The following is an 18,608-nucleotide window of genomic DNA, read 5'->3' as shown; positions in this document are numbered from 1 at the left end:
AGCTTTCTAGAGAACTGATCATACAAACAACTAAACACTCAACTCTGCTCTTCGTTGGTCCTCAGTAATACACCTGATATAGTTGAGTCACATCACGACTACTTAGAAACACCGGTAGAATAAACTCTAATTCACTGGAGAAAACACACCAAGTCTGACTACTAGTGGTCAGAAACACTGATGAAATACATTTATCAGATGTATTAATTATCAAATAGACATATTAATAACTTGCTTTAACATAACCTGTAAAGTAGAGCATGGATTTAATTAGTGGAGGTATTTAGCTGGTGGTAAAGTTATAAGTTAGTATGGTAGAAACATCCACTAGTTGAGTTTCAGGTTCAGAGTGGTGCTGTCCCTGTAGACTATCCACTCAGACTAGTTTGGTTGTAACGTTATTCTATCCAGCATCCAGCAGCAGAAGTGAAGTTCAGTCAATGAGCTGCTGTCTGTAAAGACCTGCTGCTGATGACATGCTGGACTCAGTCTGCAGAGAACTAAAGCTCAGAGTGATGTCACTTGTTTATTCAAAGATTATTCATATTGTCCAAACTGCACCAATCTTGTCCCTGCATGTCCTCTGGTCCTGATCGTTACACCCTCCTAGTGTGAAGCAGATTGGACTCTATTATGAAACATGTATTCTAATGTGTCTTTCACCACTTTTTAGCTCCTGCAAATATTGTTGTGACAATAAACATCTTCATTGTTCTTCATTCTGATGAGAGTTAAATGTGTGTGTGTGTGTGTGTGTGTGTGTGTGTGTGTGTGTGTGTGTGTGTGTGTGTGCGTGTGTGCGTGTGTTTGCGTTTACATTATTCTTCAGCTGGATGTTCTCTTCATCCTTCATCTTCAGGTGATGTTTTGTCTCCTTCAGCTCTTCATTAGTCTTCAACTGTATTTTATCTGCTTGTTGTTTGTCCTTCAGCTAACAGACAGACAGATGGATGTTGATTTCAACTGTTAGTAAATTATAATCAGACACTTTATCACATTTGATCACAGATTAGATTGAATGTGAATAAATAGATTTACTTTTTCACTTCTTTGTGTTTCAGTTATTTAGTTTCTTAGATTTTTAGTTTGATCATGTTTGTCTCAGCAACAAATCAAAGTCACATGGAGAAGATGAAACAATGATTTGGTGAAAAGATGAACCTCACCTCCTTCAGTTCTCCATCGTGTCTCAGCTTCTGATCCCAGATCTGTTAGTTAAAGTGGGAGAGATGAGAGATGAAGTTAATGTTCACATTAATGTCTGGATGAATTCTCAATGTGATCAGATGGATGTTGAAACTGGTCTGTGATGTTGCTGCTTGCAGCTTTCTAGAGAACTGATCATACAGACAACTAAACACTCAACTCTGCTCTTCGTTGGTCCTCAGTAATACACCTGATATAGTTGAGTCACATCACGACTACTCAGAAACACCAGTAGAATAAACTCTGGTTCACAGGAGAAAACACACCAAGTCTGCCTACTAGTGGTCAGAAACACTGATGAAATACACTTATCAGATGTATTAATTACCAAATATACATATTAATCACTTGCTTTGACATAACCTGTAAAGTAGAGCATGGATTTAATTAGTGGAGGTATTTAGCTGGTGGTAAAGTTATAAGTTAGTATGGTAGAAACATCCACTAGTTGAGTTTCAGGTTCAGAGTGGTGCTGTCCCTGTAGACTATCCACTCAGACTAGTTTGGTTGTAACGTTATTCTATCCAGCATCCAGCAGCAGAAGTGAAGTTCAGTCAATGAGCTGCTGTCTGTAAAGACCTGCTGCTGATGACATGCTGGACTCAGTCTGCAGAGAACTAAAGCTCAGAGTGCTGTCACTCGTTTATTCAAAGTTTATTCATATTGTCCAAATATCACCAATCTTGACCCTGCATGTCCTCTGGTCCTGATCGTTACACCCTCCTAGTGTGAAGTAGACTGGACTCTATTATGAAACATGTATTCTAATGTGTCTTTCAGCACTTTTTAGATCCTGCAAATATTTTGTGACAATAAACATCTTCATTGTTCTTCATTCTGATGAGAGTTGTGTGTGTGTGTTTACATTTTTCCTCAGCAGGATGATCTCTTCACTGCTAATCTTCATCTTTGCCTCAGCGTCTTGTTGTTTGTCCTGCAGCTAACAGACAGACAGATGGATGTTGATTTCAACTGTTAGTAAATTATAATCAGACACGTTATCACAGATTTAATGTGAATAAATAGATTAACTCTTCTTCTTTGTGTTTTAGTTTCAGTTATTTGGTGTCTCACATTTGTTCTCATGTCTAGTTTCAGTTGTCAGATTTAATTCTTTTTGGAAACTGAAAGTAATGTCCTGTTTCTTTACTTACATGTTTGATCTTCTTCTGCACGTTTCCCTTCAGAACCTCCAGTTCCACCGTTTCATGTGTCATGAGCTGCTCTCTCTCTCTTTCTTCAGTGACACACTGATCTTCACTTTTATTAGTTTTAGAGTGTTTTTTCTTTTCTCCTTTTTCAGTTTGATCCCCACAGCTTCTCTTGGTCTCTGTGTGAAAACATAAAGACAGTACAGTTAATAAGTATAAAAGACATGTTCATATCACAGCGTATGAGACATTTGAGTCTACAATGAGGTGTAAAATGGGTTGTAAAAATAAAACACCTAACCATTTGACTGATTTGAAATTAAAGTAGACATACCATCACATTTTCTATCAACACCATAAAACCTGTAAGATTAACTTTTATTAATACATGTGTGACTTACTGATTCTGTTTTGCCTCCATTTCAACACAACAAAGAGAAGCAACAGAATAAACATGATGATCCAAACAGCCAAACTAACAGCCAAACCAGTGTTGACGGGAACAGAACTGGACTGGACGTTAAAGAAATCATCTGAAAAGATAAAACACAGAATAACATTATTAGAAATCCTTAGCAATTTGATACTAAAATAGTAAATCATGTAATAAAACACAATTTTTTTTTTTACTTGAAATAGAGATGTGTGCCTCTCTGGTCTGGTTGGTGTTCTTCTGTTGGACTCTACAGGTGAAGCTGTTGCTGTGTCTCTTCTCCACAGTCACTCTGCTGCTGACAGTATAGAGGTCATCAGGACCTCTGACTGTCTCTGGAGGTCCAGCAGAGAGGAGGTTTCCCTCACCGTCCAGCCACAACACCTCAGGCTCTGGATACCAGCCTTCAGACCTGCAGGCTAACATCACTCCTCCGGTGGCTTCATCAATCCCTGCTAAAGTGATGACCGGGTAGGAAGCAGAACCTGATGCAGAGTAAAAGGAAACATTTAAAACAGAAGTCAGCAATACAATCACCACATGAATAATTAAATATATTGTGTAAATATCCTCTGCATTAGCGTTGTTTATACGGCAAATAAACCCAGTTGGTCCCTGAACTGATGATGAAGCTGCTTGAAGTCAAAGGGGTCACATATTTACTGCTGCCAATACTAAAACTTGAAAATTCAGAAACAGTTTGCATCGGAAAGCCGGTCTTAGATTATTGCAAATCAGATTATGTGTTTGTTAAACTTTGTTAGGTGTCATATACAGTTTACTAATCAACCTAATGAGAGAACATTTCTGCCCATGACATCTACAACTGAGCTGCTCTTATAAAACATGTTTAACCCTCATTTATACTGATGTTTCATGACTGTCATTGTGCTCTTCATCTCCCAACATCACTGGCTGACTATGACGAGCTGTTTAAACATTTAATAGTTAACCTTGACTATCCAGAATTAATAATTAGAGATATCTACAATTGCGTTTTGACTAGTTGTGACTAGTCAGAGTTCTTATTCCAGATATCTATAATGTCATTGTGACTAGTCACAATGACATTTAGAGCTATCTGTAATTCAGTTCTGACTATCCTAAATAACAGTTACAGATATCTATAACCTCATTATGACTAGTCAGAGTTGTTGTCATGACGTTGCTCATCAAGGCTTCCCATTAGATATCAGCCCAACAAAGCATCTGAAGTGTCAGTAGAAGCTTTTGCTGACTTGGATAATTTGGTAAAGTGTGAAAGATATTCACAGATTCAAACTTTCCGGATCAATAACTCATCAGAGAAACATCGTTAAAACACTAACGAGGCCTCTTTCTAACCGTAGTAAGGTAGACAATGAGCTGCAAGATCATTTTAATCCCAACAAGCCTTTTGTTCTCTGAGGTGGACACATAACATCGGTCTCTATGTGCAGATATCTGCAACGTCATTTCACCACGTCACAACTCTAATTCTATATATCTGTAATTACATTTAGACTATCCCTAACTCCAGTTAGAGATATCTACAACGTCAGTTTGACTAGTCAAAATTTAATTTAAGATATCCAAAAAGGACAATGTAGATATCTGCAAGATATCTCTTGAACTGGAATTTACGACTAGTCAGAATTAAATTGTAGATATCTGAAACTGGAATTACGACTGTTCAGAATTCAGTTGCAGATATCCACAGTGTGAATTGTGGATATCTGTAATGACAAACCCTTTACACATGACTGGCAAAAGTAGTTTGAATCGTACTAGTCAGAATATATCTTGAATTAGAGTTTTGACTAGGGAAAATGACGTTGCAGATCTCTCTAATGAATATCCTGTCTAGGTATTAAATGTTAAAATGGCTCGACATCGGCTGACAGCTGTGTTGATCCTCCCAAAATTCTTCACAGGATGCACAGACTACACTAAACAGCACCATGATACACTATGTGTCCACTTACCAACAACAAGCTCAACGAAGGATTCTTTATTCAGTTTAGGAACATAGCATTGGTATCTCCCCTCATCAGAAAGTTTCACTTTGGAGAGTTTCAGTGAAATGTTTCCGTGCTTCAGTCCATCAGTGAACAGTGATGTTCTTCCTGTGTAGGATGGATCTTTAACATGTACGAGGTCCTTGCCAGCACGCCACACAAAGACAGCTATAGAGTTCAGGTCGGATCTCGTCCACTCCAACGTCATGGCAGAAACATCCTCTGCAGGTTCCAGATGGCATGGCAAAATGATGTCATCGCCAACTAATGCTATTATTGGCTGAAGTGGACCAATCAACTGAGACTGACCTGGAAAGAAATAGATATGTTAATTCATTCCTGCAGTAGGAAGGAGTTAAATATGTTCATTTCTATAAGGCTTGTTGTACATTATTATACTGTGCTAATAGCAGCAGACAGTAGTGGAATGTAACTTTACTCAAGTACTGTATTTGAGTACAATTTTGAGGTACTGGTACTTTACTTGATTATTTCCATTTTATGCTACTTTAATCTTCTCCTCCACTACATCTCAGAGGGAAATATTTTATTCTACTACATTTGTCTGACAGCTTTAGTTACCTTGTTGATTCAGATTAATAATACAAAATATAAATAAGCTTATACATTATGATATATAACTATCGATTAAACTACCCAGCAGTATATAAAGTAATACAAATAAGGTCCACCTTTACCAACTGTAACATTAAAGTGATGAACACATTAATGCATCAAACATTTAATGTGTAGGTTATCTGCAAAAGGTTCATATTGAAGTTAAGCTATCTGCAACATGTTCACTACAATGTATTTCATTTGTTTTTCCTGAACAGTTTATCGTATCAACTAAAGCACAAGTTGCTTTAGTGTTAAAAGAGATTATGTCACTTTATAATAACATCAATAACTGTAGACAACATGTGGTTGTAGATGACATTGAAACACTTCAGTTCTCTGAAACAAACCAAAGGGTTCAACAATCAGTGACATCATGTTTTTGTGCCAGTGTCCAAAAACACTGAACATCAGTCTTTAACCTTTCATTTAATGACATACAGTATATTGATATGATTTAGGAATTGTGTGTGATTCGAGGCATCGCTGTGTGACTTTAATAGTTTGTGTGTGAGTTACCTCTACAAGATTGTGTTAGGAGAAGATGGAAAACCAAAACACTGAGGGGTCTGAGCGGAGACTGAAGGGACAGTCCGGTCCTCTGGGGAAGCATCTTAACGCTCTGGAAATCAAATGAGAGCAGCGATACATCATATGGAAAAATATATGCTTTGGAAAGCAGCAAAATAACTAGTCCAGTAAAAAATTAAAACATGTTTTCCTTTGCATTTGTGGCTCATCTCTCTTATTCTCTTATTTAAAAAAAAAAATTAAAACATTACCATTACTACTGTAATGTCAAAACTGACAACGTAATGTAATATAGTTGAACTTTCACTTTTGGCAACACAGACGGTCCTATAGAGAGTTCATATGAATACTATCTATGTATGGGGCAGTTAAAACTGAGGTATACTTTCACTTTTCTTGCCAACAAGGCAGAGACTGCTCCTTCTGCCAGACTCGTTCAATAGTTCATCCTTCATTAGAGCCCTTTATCTGAGCTACAAAGTCTATTGACTCCTATAAAAATTATGAAAAATATTGCCGTCAAAACTAACAAGCGTCCATTTAAAATAATCATAAATACCAAAGTCTGGTTGAATTTAAAATAATCAACACAATTACTCAACATTTGAAAGACATTTCCTCGATGGTTTCAATGTTTTACACCGGATTTAAAATAGACTTAATTATCTTTTAGAGAGTATTATACTACAAAGCCCACGACTCTGAATGCAGACCCACTTTTAATGTCGATAAAGTGATACCAAGTTTAAGAATAGAAGTTAATTGAAACGTGTAAAATAGGCAAAAAGAAGACGACGTACCTGCTGCATGTTGGCGGTTGGTCAGACTGAACAATATCTGTCTCAAGGTAAGTAAATCATTGACAGGCTGCTGACCTTGGCTCACCCTTTTTTATCTACTGCAGAGTGCTCATGCATTATATTTAGTTTGCATTGAAAATGATGTAGTAACAGCTCATGCATTTTCTCCCTAAACTTCCACATGTAATGTATTATAAGTCACTCTCAAAACCACATTATTAGAAAAGCATTCAGGTTCAGTAGAACAATTAATTAATTATTAGAAAAGAGTTGATTTAGATTAAAGTGTGTGTGCAAAGAAACAGAATTTTGGATTAAATTTGACAACTTAATTAAAGGCTACAGATAAAAATATATTAATAAATAAGTTAAACTTTAAAAAGTCTGGTGATTGGATCTGCTTTCCTACGCTCAGTTTCAGTCTCAGTGTTTTTATGATGAGCTGAACTTTGAGCCTGTTGCCAGGTAACTGATCACTAATATAAAACTATACAGCTTCAATCAAAACCATCAGGAACAATATCAGTATCCTTTTGTTGTCTTAGTAATTCAAGAAAAGGGGAGCATTCAGGAGGTAGTTGTTAGGTCTGCTATCTCACCAGCCCGTTATCACTCCCAGGGCATCAAATATTGAGGCTTTGGGACGGCCATCAGCGTTCAGTACCGCTGCACAAAGCACCATTTAGTCAAGTCAAGTCAATTTTATTTGTAAAGCCCAAAATCCCAAATCCCAAATTTGCCTCAGGGAGCCCTCTGTCCTTTACAGTACGACCTTCTCATTGCTTAAGGAAAATCTTCCAGGATAGACAGACGTGCGATAGAGGGTGTGTGTACAGAGTAAAAACAACATAATGAAAATACAACATAGACAATATCCATATGACAAAAAGTAATACATGTAATGTGAACATATGTGAGAAGGTGGATCCACGAGGATGTCAGGCAGCTTCCAGGTGTCGCCAAACAGATAGAGCCAGAGCAAGACAACCTCCTCTCCACGCCAACCAGATAGAGCCAGAGCAACACAACCTCCTCTCCACGCCAACCAGATAGAGCCAGAGCAACACAACCTCCTCTCCACGCCAACCAGATAGAGCCAGAGCAACACAACCTCCTCTCCACGCCAACCAGATAGAGCCAGAGCAACACAACCTCCTCTCCACGCCAACCAGATAGAGCCAGAGCAACACAACCTCCTCTCCATGCCAACCAGATAGAGCCAGAGATACAAGACATCCTCTCCACATCAACCATAGAGCCAGAGATACACGACCTCCTCTCCACGCCAACCAGATAGAGCCAGAGCAACACAACCTCCTCTCCACGCCAACCAGATAGAGCCAGAGATACACAACCTCCTCTCCATGCCAGATAGGTAGAGCCAGAACAACACAACCTCCTCTCAACGCCAACCAGATAGAGTCAGAGCAACACGACCTCCTCTCAATGCCAACCAGATAGAGCCAGAGCAACACGACCTCCTCTCCACGCCAACCAGATAGAGCCAGAGCAACACGACCTCCTCTCCACGTCAACCAGATAGAGCCAGAGCAACACAACCTCCTCTCCACGTCAACCAGAGAGAGCCAGAGAAACACGACCTCCTCTCCACGCCAACCAGATAGAGACAGAGCAACACAACCTCCTCTCCACGCCAACCAGATAGAGCCAGAGCAACACAACCTCCTCTCCACGCCAACCAGATAGAGCCAGAGCAACACAACCTCCTCTCCACATCAACCAGAGAGAGCCAGAGAAACACGACCTCCTCTCCACGCCAACCAGATAGAGCCAGAGCAATACAACCTCCTCTCCACGCCAACCAGATAGAGCCAGAGATACAAGACCTCCTCTCAACGCCAACCAGATAGAGCCAGAGATACACAACCTCCTCTCCACGCCAAAAAGATAGAGCCAGAGCAACACAACCTCCTCTCCACGTCAACCAGATAGAGCCAGAGATACACGACCTCCTCTCCACGCCAACCAGATAGAGCCAGAGCAACACAACCTCCTCTCTACGCCAACCAGATAGAGCCAGAGATACACAACCTCCTCTCCACATCAACCAGATAGATACAGAGCAACACAACCTCCTCTCCATGCCAGATAGGTAGAGCCAGAACAACACAACCTCCTCTCCACGCCAACCAGATAGAGCAAGAGATACACAACCTCCTCTCCACATCAACCAGATAGATACAGAGCAACACAACCTCCTCTCCATGCCAGATAGGTAGAGCCAGAGCAACACAACCTCCTCTCCACGCCAACCAGATAGAGCAAGAGCAACACAACCTCCTCTCCACGCCAACCAGATAGAGCCAGAGATACAAGACCTCCTCTCAACGCCAACCAGATAGAGCCAGAGATACACAACCTCCTCTCCACGCCAACAAGATAGAGCCAGAGCAACACAACCTCCTCTCCACGTCAACCAGATAGAGCCAGAGATACACGACCTCCTCTCCACGCCAACCAGATAGAGCCAGAGCAACACAACCTCCTCTCCACATCAACCAGATAGATACAGAGCAACACAACCTCCTCTCCACGTCAACCAGATAGAGCCAGAGCAACACGACCTCCTCTCCATGTCAACCAGATAGAGCCAGAGCAACATGACCTCCTCTCCACGTCAACCAGAGAGCGCCAGAGCAACACGACCTCCTCTCCATGCCAGATAGATAGAGCCAGAGCAACACAACCTCCTCTCCACACCGTATAGATAGAGCCAGAGCCACACGACCTCCTCTCCACGCCAGATAGGTAGAGCCAGAGCAACACGACCTCCTCTCCATGCCAGATAGGTAGAGTCAGAGCAACACGACCTCCTCTCCCCGCCAACCAGATAGAGCCCGAGCAACACAACCTCCTCTCCACACCGTATAGATAGAGCCAGATCAACACGACCTCCTCTCCATGCCAGAGAGATAAAGTCAGAGCAACACGACCTCCTCTACACGCCGACCAGAAAGAGTCAGAGCAACATGACATCCTTTCCATGCCAAACAGATAAGGCCAGAGGAACACAACCTCCTCTCCACCATGGAACCTAGAGAGAGGACCATATTTTTGTTTTTAATTCACAGTTGCTTAGTAACGTATGTTACCCATGCCAATAAGCACCAGTATGAAACGTACCAGACGCTCCATTAATGTGAACCCATCCACAGCAACAGTAACCGCTCTGAGAAAGTGCACCGGCAGTGTGGTGACGTAGTTTAAAGAGCAAAAAGACACACAGCGGGTGCAGATTGGCCTTACAGGTCAATGCACTGTTCTGTAGTGCTGTTTGGTATTTTCTCTGTGGTAGTGGTAAAAACACAGCTAAGTATGTTTACTAAGAAAGTGTGAATCATCCATTCATTCAGTTATGTCATTGATTCTGGTTGTTGGCTTGACTGGACCCGCTCGTCCTACTGAGCCACCGAGGTTGAGCTACTGGAGCCGACCGGAGGGGAAGCAGTGGTCGACCAATCAGAGACAGAGAAAGGTTTGGTTCAGAAAATAACCTGCACAGAAAGAGGAAGTCCTCGCCTATATAGAGAGCTGTATTTCATTCTCAGACAGTCAGCAGCTAAACAACATGGGGGTCACCGCTCTGTGCTTCAGACTGTGTGAGTACTGACTTCATTTATTCTTTATCTACCTTTTACATCCTGTATATCCAACCGTCTGTCTGATATTCAACTTTGCTCCTTTGCTCATCCAGTGATGCTTGAATTCACTCTGCTGAACAGCTATACTCCGAAAAGTGGTGAGTAACAAATAGAAACTCCTAAAGATACTAAACATTTTGCATTATTCTCTCCATCTAAAGTCTGTATTTGTCTCTATGCTGTGATTTAAGTTCCTACAGTTTTGTTTAATGTTGTATTTTTGGAGAGGTTGAGTTTGGTTAAGTTTAAAAAATTGCAACAAATCCCATTTTAATCTGTCACAAGGTGTAGACAGCTACTGTACAGTGGTTTTGTTGATTTTGTTTCCTATGTCATAGTTCTGAATGTTTCTTTTGGACACTATAATTTCTTTCTCGGTTTCAGATGCAGCTTTTCTTCGTGTCACACCAAACAGACAGCAATACTTCGAACACGACTCTGTTTCTTTTGACTGTGAGGGATCTGATGGCTCGACTCATTTGAGAGTGATCAGGAATAACCAGGAATCTGATGTAGAATGTGATACTAAGACGCCAACAGGGTCCTGCACCATTAAGAGAGTTTATCGAACAGAAGACGGAGAGTTCTGGTGTGAGACTGAAGGAGGAGAGAGGAGCAACAGTGTCAACATCTCCGTCACCGGTAGGTTTATAGCATCTCCAAAAGCCACTGCATATCTATTTTAACCTGTCATTCAACTGATGATATGCATTGTTCTCAGATCAGATCAAGACAATCAGGTTCACCACGTGTTACCTGGAATTATTGAAGAAAACGTTTCCGTTTTCCTCTCACGCCTCCACGGTGAACGGAGAATCAAAAACCGGAGGAGAGTCTTGATGAATTGAAGTAAATGAGGGGTCATTTACAAACTCTCACACAACTTGTGCAGAATAATCCAAGTCTCACTTATCCGGTCGTAAACTCACTACTTCATAAAACACACACATCTTCACTAAAACCTGACTATTTAAAACACTATACGGCCAATATACTTCAGGCGAGTAGTGAGCATACAAATGGATCTTGGATTATTCTGCACAAGTTGTGTGAGAGTTAGTAAACTGATGTTTTCATGTAGTTCTGCTGTTGTTAAACGCCCCCCCCTCCCCCCCCATTTACTTCAATTCATCAAGACTTTTCTCCGTTTTTTGTTTCTCTGTACTGTGGAGGCGTGAGAGGAAAGCAAAGATTTCTTCAATAACTCAAGGTAACATGGTCAAGTAAGTATTCCTTTAACATTTTTATTCAATTTATATTTTTACAGAATCTTGCAAAATGTATAGGGAAATGTAAAAAACGTGGAGACAGATGTGTGTGAGGACTTTGTCTGGGATGCCTTCCTCTCTACCTGGAAGCACACTAGGAGTAGTAATACTTATAAATCCCCAAACTAATCTGTAACTTTAACCTAAACCAACCAGCTTCATGGCTTCTATTATTAGGGCTGTCTGTCACTGTGTTAAATTACTGCTTACTTGATTCAATCAGCGTTCTATTGTGAGTAATTCTAGTTGTGAGTTTGTACATAAAACTAACGTTTTACTGACATGTTGCTCAGCTGGAGATGTGATCCTGGAGATTCCTGCTCTTCCTGTGACGGAGGGAGACGATGTGACTCTGAGCTGCAGAAATAAGACGACTCCGTCCTCCAACCTCCCGGCCGGTTTCTACAAAGGTGGCCAACCCGTGCGGAGCAGTTCAGCCAGGGAGATGACCATCCACAATGTTTCCAAGTCTGATGAAGGCGTCTTCAACTGCCGCATCTCTGGAGTTGGAGATTCACCAGGAAGCTGGCTGGCTGTCAGAGGTCAGACAGAACAGTGTTACAAAACAACATATAGACGAGTTGTATATGAGCAAATTGATGTCACCTCTACTTTGACAAATGTAGTTGTTTGAAGCTTAATATAAATTCAGTATGGCTGTTTTTTAAAGGAATGTGCCTGCCAGTGTCGTAAACATTGTGATCATTGTGATGTGATGTTATCAATATTTATATTTTGCAACTTTCTCATGTTTAAAAAAATTTACATTTACAGTTAAAGTTCAATACGTAGTGTTATTTGTAATGTTACAGCAAATACCGTTTCTCCTACCATCTCTCCAACATCATCTCACGAAGAGCTCCTCTCCGACAACGACGACTCCGACGACTCCGACTCCGACTCCGACTCCGACTCCGATGGCCCTCAGCTCTTCATCCTGCTGCCGGTCGTCGTCGTCACCATTTTAATAGCGGTTGTGATGCTGGTGGAGGTGGGAGTCCTTCATATGAGGATACACAGAGGTACAGAGAAGTTAACTTCATCACCGTAATATGATATGTATCAATAACGAACCACTTAAACAAGAAAGCAACCGTGTAAATCAGTTCCAAGGAGGTCAAATAATCAGCTGAACTGAACATAACTAAATGTTGCCTTCAACAAGCTCAAGCCATCAGATGTTTTAGGTTATGAGTTTTAAATTAGAGCCGTGGCTGTGAGAAACTCAAAAACTATTGCTGCGTTGAAGCAGCCGTTAATTCATATATATATTATTATATATTGTTATATATTGTATTGATGGTTACTAAACAGTTCAAAACAGACATATTAAACAAGTAATTTCCTGTGTATCACATGATGTTTCCCAGAAAGAGCTACAAATATAAAATCAAACAAAATATTATAAGACGGATTAAAATGTGATTTTCAACTTTCCCTTAGCCTATAACCTTTGAGGATATCATGTTACATGCTTGTGTAACTTCATGTTGGTCAATTTATTTTGACTTGTTTTCCATTATTTTTACTTAAAATGGAAGGAAACCGCTTAAAGAACTTAAAACGTCTAATGTAACTATACAATAATCTAATGATGTGGGGAAAAGCACCCGAACTAACCAACAAATGTACTGAGCTATATCCTGCCTTCCTTTATATCTATTTTAACACACTTGTGTTTGTAGTATTCTTTGATATGTAACAGTTTTACACAGTTGTTGATAGTCGGTTGATAAATATTTTACACTTTTTGAAATATTAAACTTTAAATGTCTTTTCTGTGTTTCTGTTGATCGAAACATTTTTGCTTTTCTATCCGTCAGTTTCCTCAAATACGTCAACAGCAGCATCACTCTCAGACGAGGACAATCATGATGTGACGACTGTAGTTGTTTATAACAACTTTGTAAGTAAACTCCAACACATTCATTTATATATTTCTTTATTTTTTAACTTAATGACTAAAGAATTAAAACTAAATGTGTTTTCTGTGTCAGTCTATGGAGAGGACGCTGCAGAGCATCCAGACGGCGTGACGTATGCAGTCGTCGTCACAAAACCCAGAAAAAACAAAGGTAACCTGATGTAAGGAACACAGCAAGACTTTAATGGATTACTTATATATTTATTGTTTTATATTTTATAAGCACATGTACACTTTGAGAGACACAGGGTATATATCATCTTTAAGAAGGTTAACCACAGAGAAAATGAAAATAATAACAAGAGTTCCTGTCCCTCATGTTGGAGGTGACAGTTGAGGTGTCGGAGACAGCAGCACCGATGATGATGTGGTTTATTTTTACATTTTCTCAGCGTGTGGTTCACTGGGTGTTTTATTTTAGACGCTGCAGATGCTGCTGATAATTTGAGCCTCCATCTCGAGTCCAACTACAGCAGAAAACCACAAACTGATGAAGGTGAGGGGTCCTTTTCACCCCTTCAGTCTATTAACAGTATTTATAATTAACCGTGTGTCTCTTGCTTTCTGATGTTTCTCTCCTTCAGATGATGACGATGATGAATCCTCACTTCAACCTGTTTACTCTACTTTGACGATAAGTAAAACTCCACAAGATCTCCAACAGGGTTCGTATGTTATTCACATGCAGGTGGACAATTTCACATATTTTCTAAGAAGCTGCTCACACACAACACAACTACAGACATTTCAACATCACATCTGTATCTGGTTTAAGGTCCACATGTAGAACTCACCCGTTAGTGAGTTAAGGTTGTTTTGACTATTATTTTGTTTATTTTGTTTATTTTTACTATTTTTGTTTAATTTTGAATATTATTTTGTTGTTTGATTATTATGAGTTAAGATTATTCTGACTATTTTGACTTATGTTGATTTATACTTTATTTATTTTGACAATTATTTTATTTATTTAGATTATTTTGTTTATTTTGACTGTTGTTGTTTTATGTTTTACCATTTTACTATCATGTGAATAAAGAATTTTTTTTAATATTTTGACCATTATTTTATTTATGTCGATGACTAATATTTTGACAGGTATCGTTACATCCTGCGTTATTTTGACCCCAACAAAGTGACTGCTACTCTGACCTCACTAACATGTACATTTACAATTCATTCAAAGTATTTACAGTATTGTAAAAGATACATGGTGTGATAAATGGACATTTTTGGAGCATCAACTCACTTCATATTTTTATTCATGGTTTGAAAATGTAAAAAAAAAAAAAACAGAAGTTAATGGCCTCTCAGTGTAGCACACCTCAGAATAGGATAGTACTTACTGTATTCTTTGAAGGTGAAAGGTGTGAAACGGTCTTTTAAACAACAAGAGGTTACCATGGCAAAGTATGAATGTGAATTTATTTATTTCATTCTATAAAACTAAAGAAAAATATGATCAGTTTCCTCAAAGACGCCAACAGCAGCGTCACGCTCAGACGAGGACAGTCATAATGGTGAGGACTGTAGTTGTTTATAACAACTTTGTAAGTAAACTCCAACACATTCATTTATATATTTCTTTATTTTTTAACTTAATGACTAAAGAATTAAAACTAAATGTGTTTTCTGTGTCAGTCTATGGAGAGGACGCTGCAGAGCATCCAGACGGCGTGACGTATGCAGTCGTCGTCACAAAACCCAGAAAAAACAAAGGTAACCTGATGTAAGGAACACGGCAAGACTTTAATGGATTACTTATATATTTATTGTTTTATATTTTATAAGCACATGTACACTTTGAGAGACACAGGGTATATATCATCTTTAAGAAGGTTAACCACAGAGAAAATGAAAATAATAACAAGAGTTCCTGTTCCTCATGTTGGACGTGACAGTTGAGGTGTCGGAGACAGCAGCACCGATGATGATGTGGATTATTTTTACATTTTCTCAGCGTGTGGCTCACTGGGTGTTTTATTTAAGACACTGCAGATGCTGCTGATAATTTGAGCCTCCATCTCGAGTCCAACTACAGCAGAAAACCACAAACTGATGAAGATGAAGGGTTCTTTTCACCCCTTCTGTCTATTAACAGTATTTAGAATTAACCGTGTGTCTCTTGCTTTCTGATGTTTCTCTCCTTCAGATGATGACGACGATGAATCCTCACTTCAACCTGTTTACTCTACTTTGACGATGAGTAAAACTCCACAAGATCCACAACAGGGTTCGTTTGTTATTCACATGCAGGTGGACAATTTCACATATTTTCTAAAAAGATGCTCACACACAACACAACTACAGACATTTCAACATCACATCTTTATCTGGTTTAAGGTCCACATGTAGAATTCACCTGGGAGTTAAGGTTGTTTTGACTGTTATTTTGTTTATTTTGATGATTATATTAGTTATTTTGACAATTGTTTGTTTGTTTGACTATTATGTGAGTTGACCCCAACAAAGTGACTGCTACTCTGACCTCACTAACATGTACATTTACAATTAATTCAAAGTATTCACAGTAATTGTAAAAGATGCATGGTGTGATAAATGGACATTTTTAGAGCATTAACTCAAAGAAAAATCTCTTTTTGCAGAATTTATTTTCATATTTTTATCCATGCTTCGAAAAGGTTAAAACAAACAGAAGTTAATGGCCTCTCAGTGTAGCACACCTCAGAATAGGATAGTACTTACTGTATTCTTTGAAGGTGACAGGTGTGAAACGGTCTTTAAAACAACAAGAGATTACCATGGCAAAGTATAAATGTGAATTTATTTATATCATTCTATAAAACAAAAGAAAAATATGATCAGATTTATTGTGTATTAACATGAATTATACTTGTTTCTAAAGCAGAATCCGGATTATTAAACTCCGCAGCGACTCCGAGGTCCACAGCAGCCGAACACTCAGAGCAGGAACTTCTCTACGCTCCGGTCCTGAAGGTAATGACACTCACAGCTGCAACTTCCTCTTAATCTCACTAATCACTCTTTTATAAGTGATGTTGAACTCTCCACACTACAGCTGTATGTATGCTCCTTTAAATGTCAAAAATCAGCCAAGAACACAGAATATATTACGGTGTGGTGCAGATACTGGTCCAGACTATAGTTGAGAGAGATGAGGGTGTTAAAAACTAGGGTTGATCCGCTGCAGCGTTGATGAGTAGACGAGTTGCAGGTGTGCAGCCTGTAACAGGTGAATCAGCTCTGCAGCAATCAGAGAGACAGCAGAAACCAGACCGTGATCTCCGTTTGTAGTCCCGCTCACAGCTGAATGAAGCTCCCCTCTTTAAGATGTAGTGTATAAATACAGCATCTAGCTTTTCGACCAACTTCCCTCTCTCCGAAGGAAACTGTCTTAACGTTTCGTAACCATGGTTTCACATCAAGCAGCAACTGTTATACAAAACGCTAATAATTAATAAGCTAAATAAGAAACCGTGTGGGGAGAGAGGTGGCAGGTGTATTGCCAAGATTATTTTGACATACAAAGAATCTGGTGTTTTGGTGCATAAACAAGAAACATAGTTTCTGTTGGAGGGTGTTATAACTCACTTCCACTCCCCGCTAACTGGTCTGGGATGGCACTTAATATGTTGGACCCTCCATGCGAACACACAAACGGAGTGGAGTAGGTAGGGAGAGGGTGTAAGGGGTGGATTGAGAAAGACCCATAGAGACAGACGGGGAGAGCTGGAGACACAAGAGACACGGCCGTGATGATATTAGTGTTAATCAGTAAATGTTGTCTTCCATAGAAAAGATGAAGGATTGCAGGACACCGAAGCCTCGAAGACGCCGTCCTGGTGACAGTCAGAGATCCAGCTGTCGTTGGGACACCTTCAGCTATCTGAGCTCTACATTCTCTCTTTTTTACTTGACTTGAAGATTTCTTATTTGCTAAACTGTTGAAACACACATCTGTGGTTTCACTTACTTCACTCAGTGACCCAGTTAGAGGCCACACAGAGCAGAGACATCTGACTGAAGAAGACTCCGTGTTAATGTGTGAACGAGAAGAAGAAACATTAATAATGTTGAATTTGCAGCTTTGTGTTCAACGGATTTTTTTTTTCTTTTTAACTCAGCAACAAAAGCATGTTATCCAATAATCAGCCAGCAGCTACATGAAACCGTTCATATGTCAACATGTTGTATTTGTGTCTTCTGTTCACTCTGTAACAAGTCATTAACTTATAAATATAGCTACACTTTCCATTTACACTTGCACTTTGTGAAGCTTTAAACTGAATTCAAAACAAAAGATGGCAGATTTTGTATATTAGAAATAAAGAGAGTATAGTGTTTGTGCATTTATTAGTCCTGTTTTAACTGTTCATCTGGACGATGTGATCAGTCAGTACAGAAGCAACAGTTTACTTTTATTGCGGTGTAACAGTGAAACCTCGTCGTTCTATCTGCTCTGTTCACACGTCTGTTTATCAGAAGCAGCTTTAAATGCCGTCACTGTGGTCGACCACCAGCATGATGCTGTCACATCAGTCCGACCTTTCTATAATAAAGTCGGGGATTCTTGAACTAAAAAGGTGTCTGACTGTTATTGCTCTTGTTTTAGTCAAGAAATATACTGAAATAATTCATTAATCTGAATTATTTTGAACTTCCTGCTGAGAATACGGACACAGCAGTGACCAACACAGTAGAGATAACGCTCTGAAAGAGAGTGATGGAGAGAACTGGAGTTGATATACTGCAGTGTTGATGAGTAGATTGATTACAGGTGTGCAGATTTTAACAGGTGAATCAGCTCTGCAGCAATCAGAGAGACAGCAGAGAGAGAATCTCACTTCTTAATGAACTGTGAGGAATATAAAGATTTAAGAGAAGTTTCTTTGAATAAATAAATATCATATATCCTGAGTTTATCCATCTCCCCGATCCTCAGAAACTAACATGTTCATGTTTCAATGTGCAACATTAGCTGCTAAATACAATGACTGTTGTCGTATATTAAGACACAACACGAGCGCTGAACATGT

The 18,608-nt window shown here is 39.5% G+C and overlaps 3 protein-coding genes and 2 long non-coding RNA genes across 5 annotated transcripts in view; 2 read left to right on the top strand and 3 right to left on the bottom strand.

The window, feature by feature from the left end:
* LOC141760943 (uncharacterized) overlaps window positions 1-927 on the bottom strand; it is a 1,488-nt gene extending 561 nt beyond the window's left edge. Inside the window, exon 1 of the long non-coding RNA XR_012592487.1 lies at window positions 818-927. This is a non-coding gene — a long non-coding RNA (uncharacterized LOC141760943). The remainder of the gene's footprint in view (window positions 1-817) is intronic.
* The window catches only part of LOC141761238 (butyrophilin subfamily 3 member A2-like), a 19,050-nt gene extending 13,026 nt beyond the window's left edge, over window positions 1-6,024 (bottom strand). The window contains exons 1-5 of the mRNA XM_074624567.1: window positions 5,925-6,024; window positions 4,755-5,096; window positions 2,988-3,275; window positions 2,759-2,890; window positions 2,361-2,536 (exon numbers count right to left, since the gene is read on the bottom strand). Of these exons, the coding sequence (XP_074480668.1) occupies window positions 2,361-2,536; window positions 2,759-2,890; window positions 2,988-3,275; window positions 4,755-5,096; window positions 5,925-6,018 (1,032 nt within the window). The 5' untranslated portion in view covers window positions 6,019-6,024. The remainder of the gene's footprint in view (window positions 1-2,360; window positions 2,537-2,758; window positions 2,891-2,987; window positions 3,276-4,754; window positions 5,097-5,924) is intronic.
* LOC141760941 (lamin-B3-like) overlaps window positions 1-18,608 on the bottom strand; it is a 121,789-nt gene that overhangs the window by 46,692 nt on the left and 56,489 nt on the right. The gene's annotated exons all lie outside the window — the stretch shown is intronic.
* LOC141761237 (uncharacterized) lies at window positions 10,426-13,755 on the top strand. The gene is made up of 5 exons (XM_074624566.1): window positions 10,426-10,496; window positions 10,783-11,040; window positions 11,960-12,208; window positions 12,479-12,688; window positions 13,664-13,755. The coding sequence occupies exons 1-5, from the start codon at window positions 10,454-10,456 to the stop codon at window positions 13,753-13,755; spliced, it is 852 nt and encodes a 283-aa protein (XP_074480667.1). The 5' UTR covers window positions 10,426-10,453.
* On the top strand, window positions 15,719-18,220 carry LOC141760869 (uncharacterized). The gene is made up of 3 exons (XR_012592473.1): window positions 15,719-15,823; window positions 16,460-16,548; window positions 17,367-18,220. It is a non-coding gene; the product is annotated as an uncharacterized LOC141760869 (long non-coding RNA).

This window comes from Sebastes fasciatus, chromosome 22 (assembly GCF_043250625.1).
Source record: "Sebastes fasciatus isolate fSebFas1 chromosome 22, fSebFas1.pri, whole genome shotgun sequence".
NCBI classification, from domain to species: domain Eukaryota; kingdom Metazoa; phylum Chordata; class Actinopteri; order Perciformes; family Sebastidae; genus Sebastes; species Sebastes fasciatus.
Note: the sequence above shows the minus strand (reverse complement) of the source record. Positions and strands in the feature narration are given on the sequence as shown.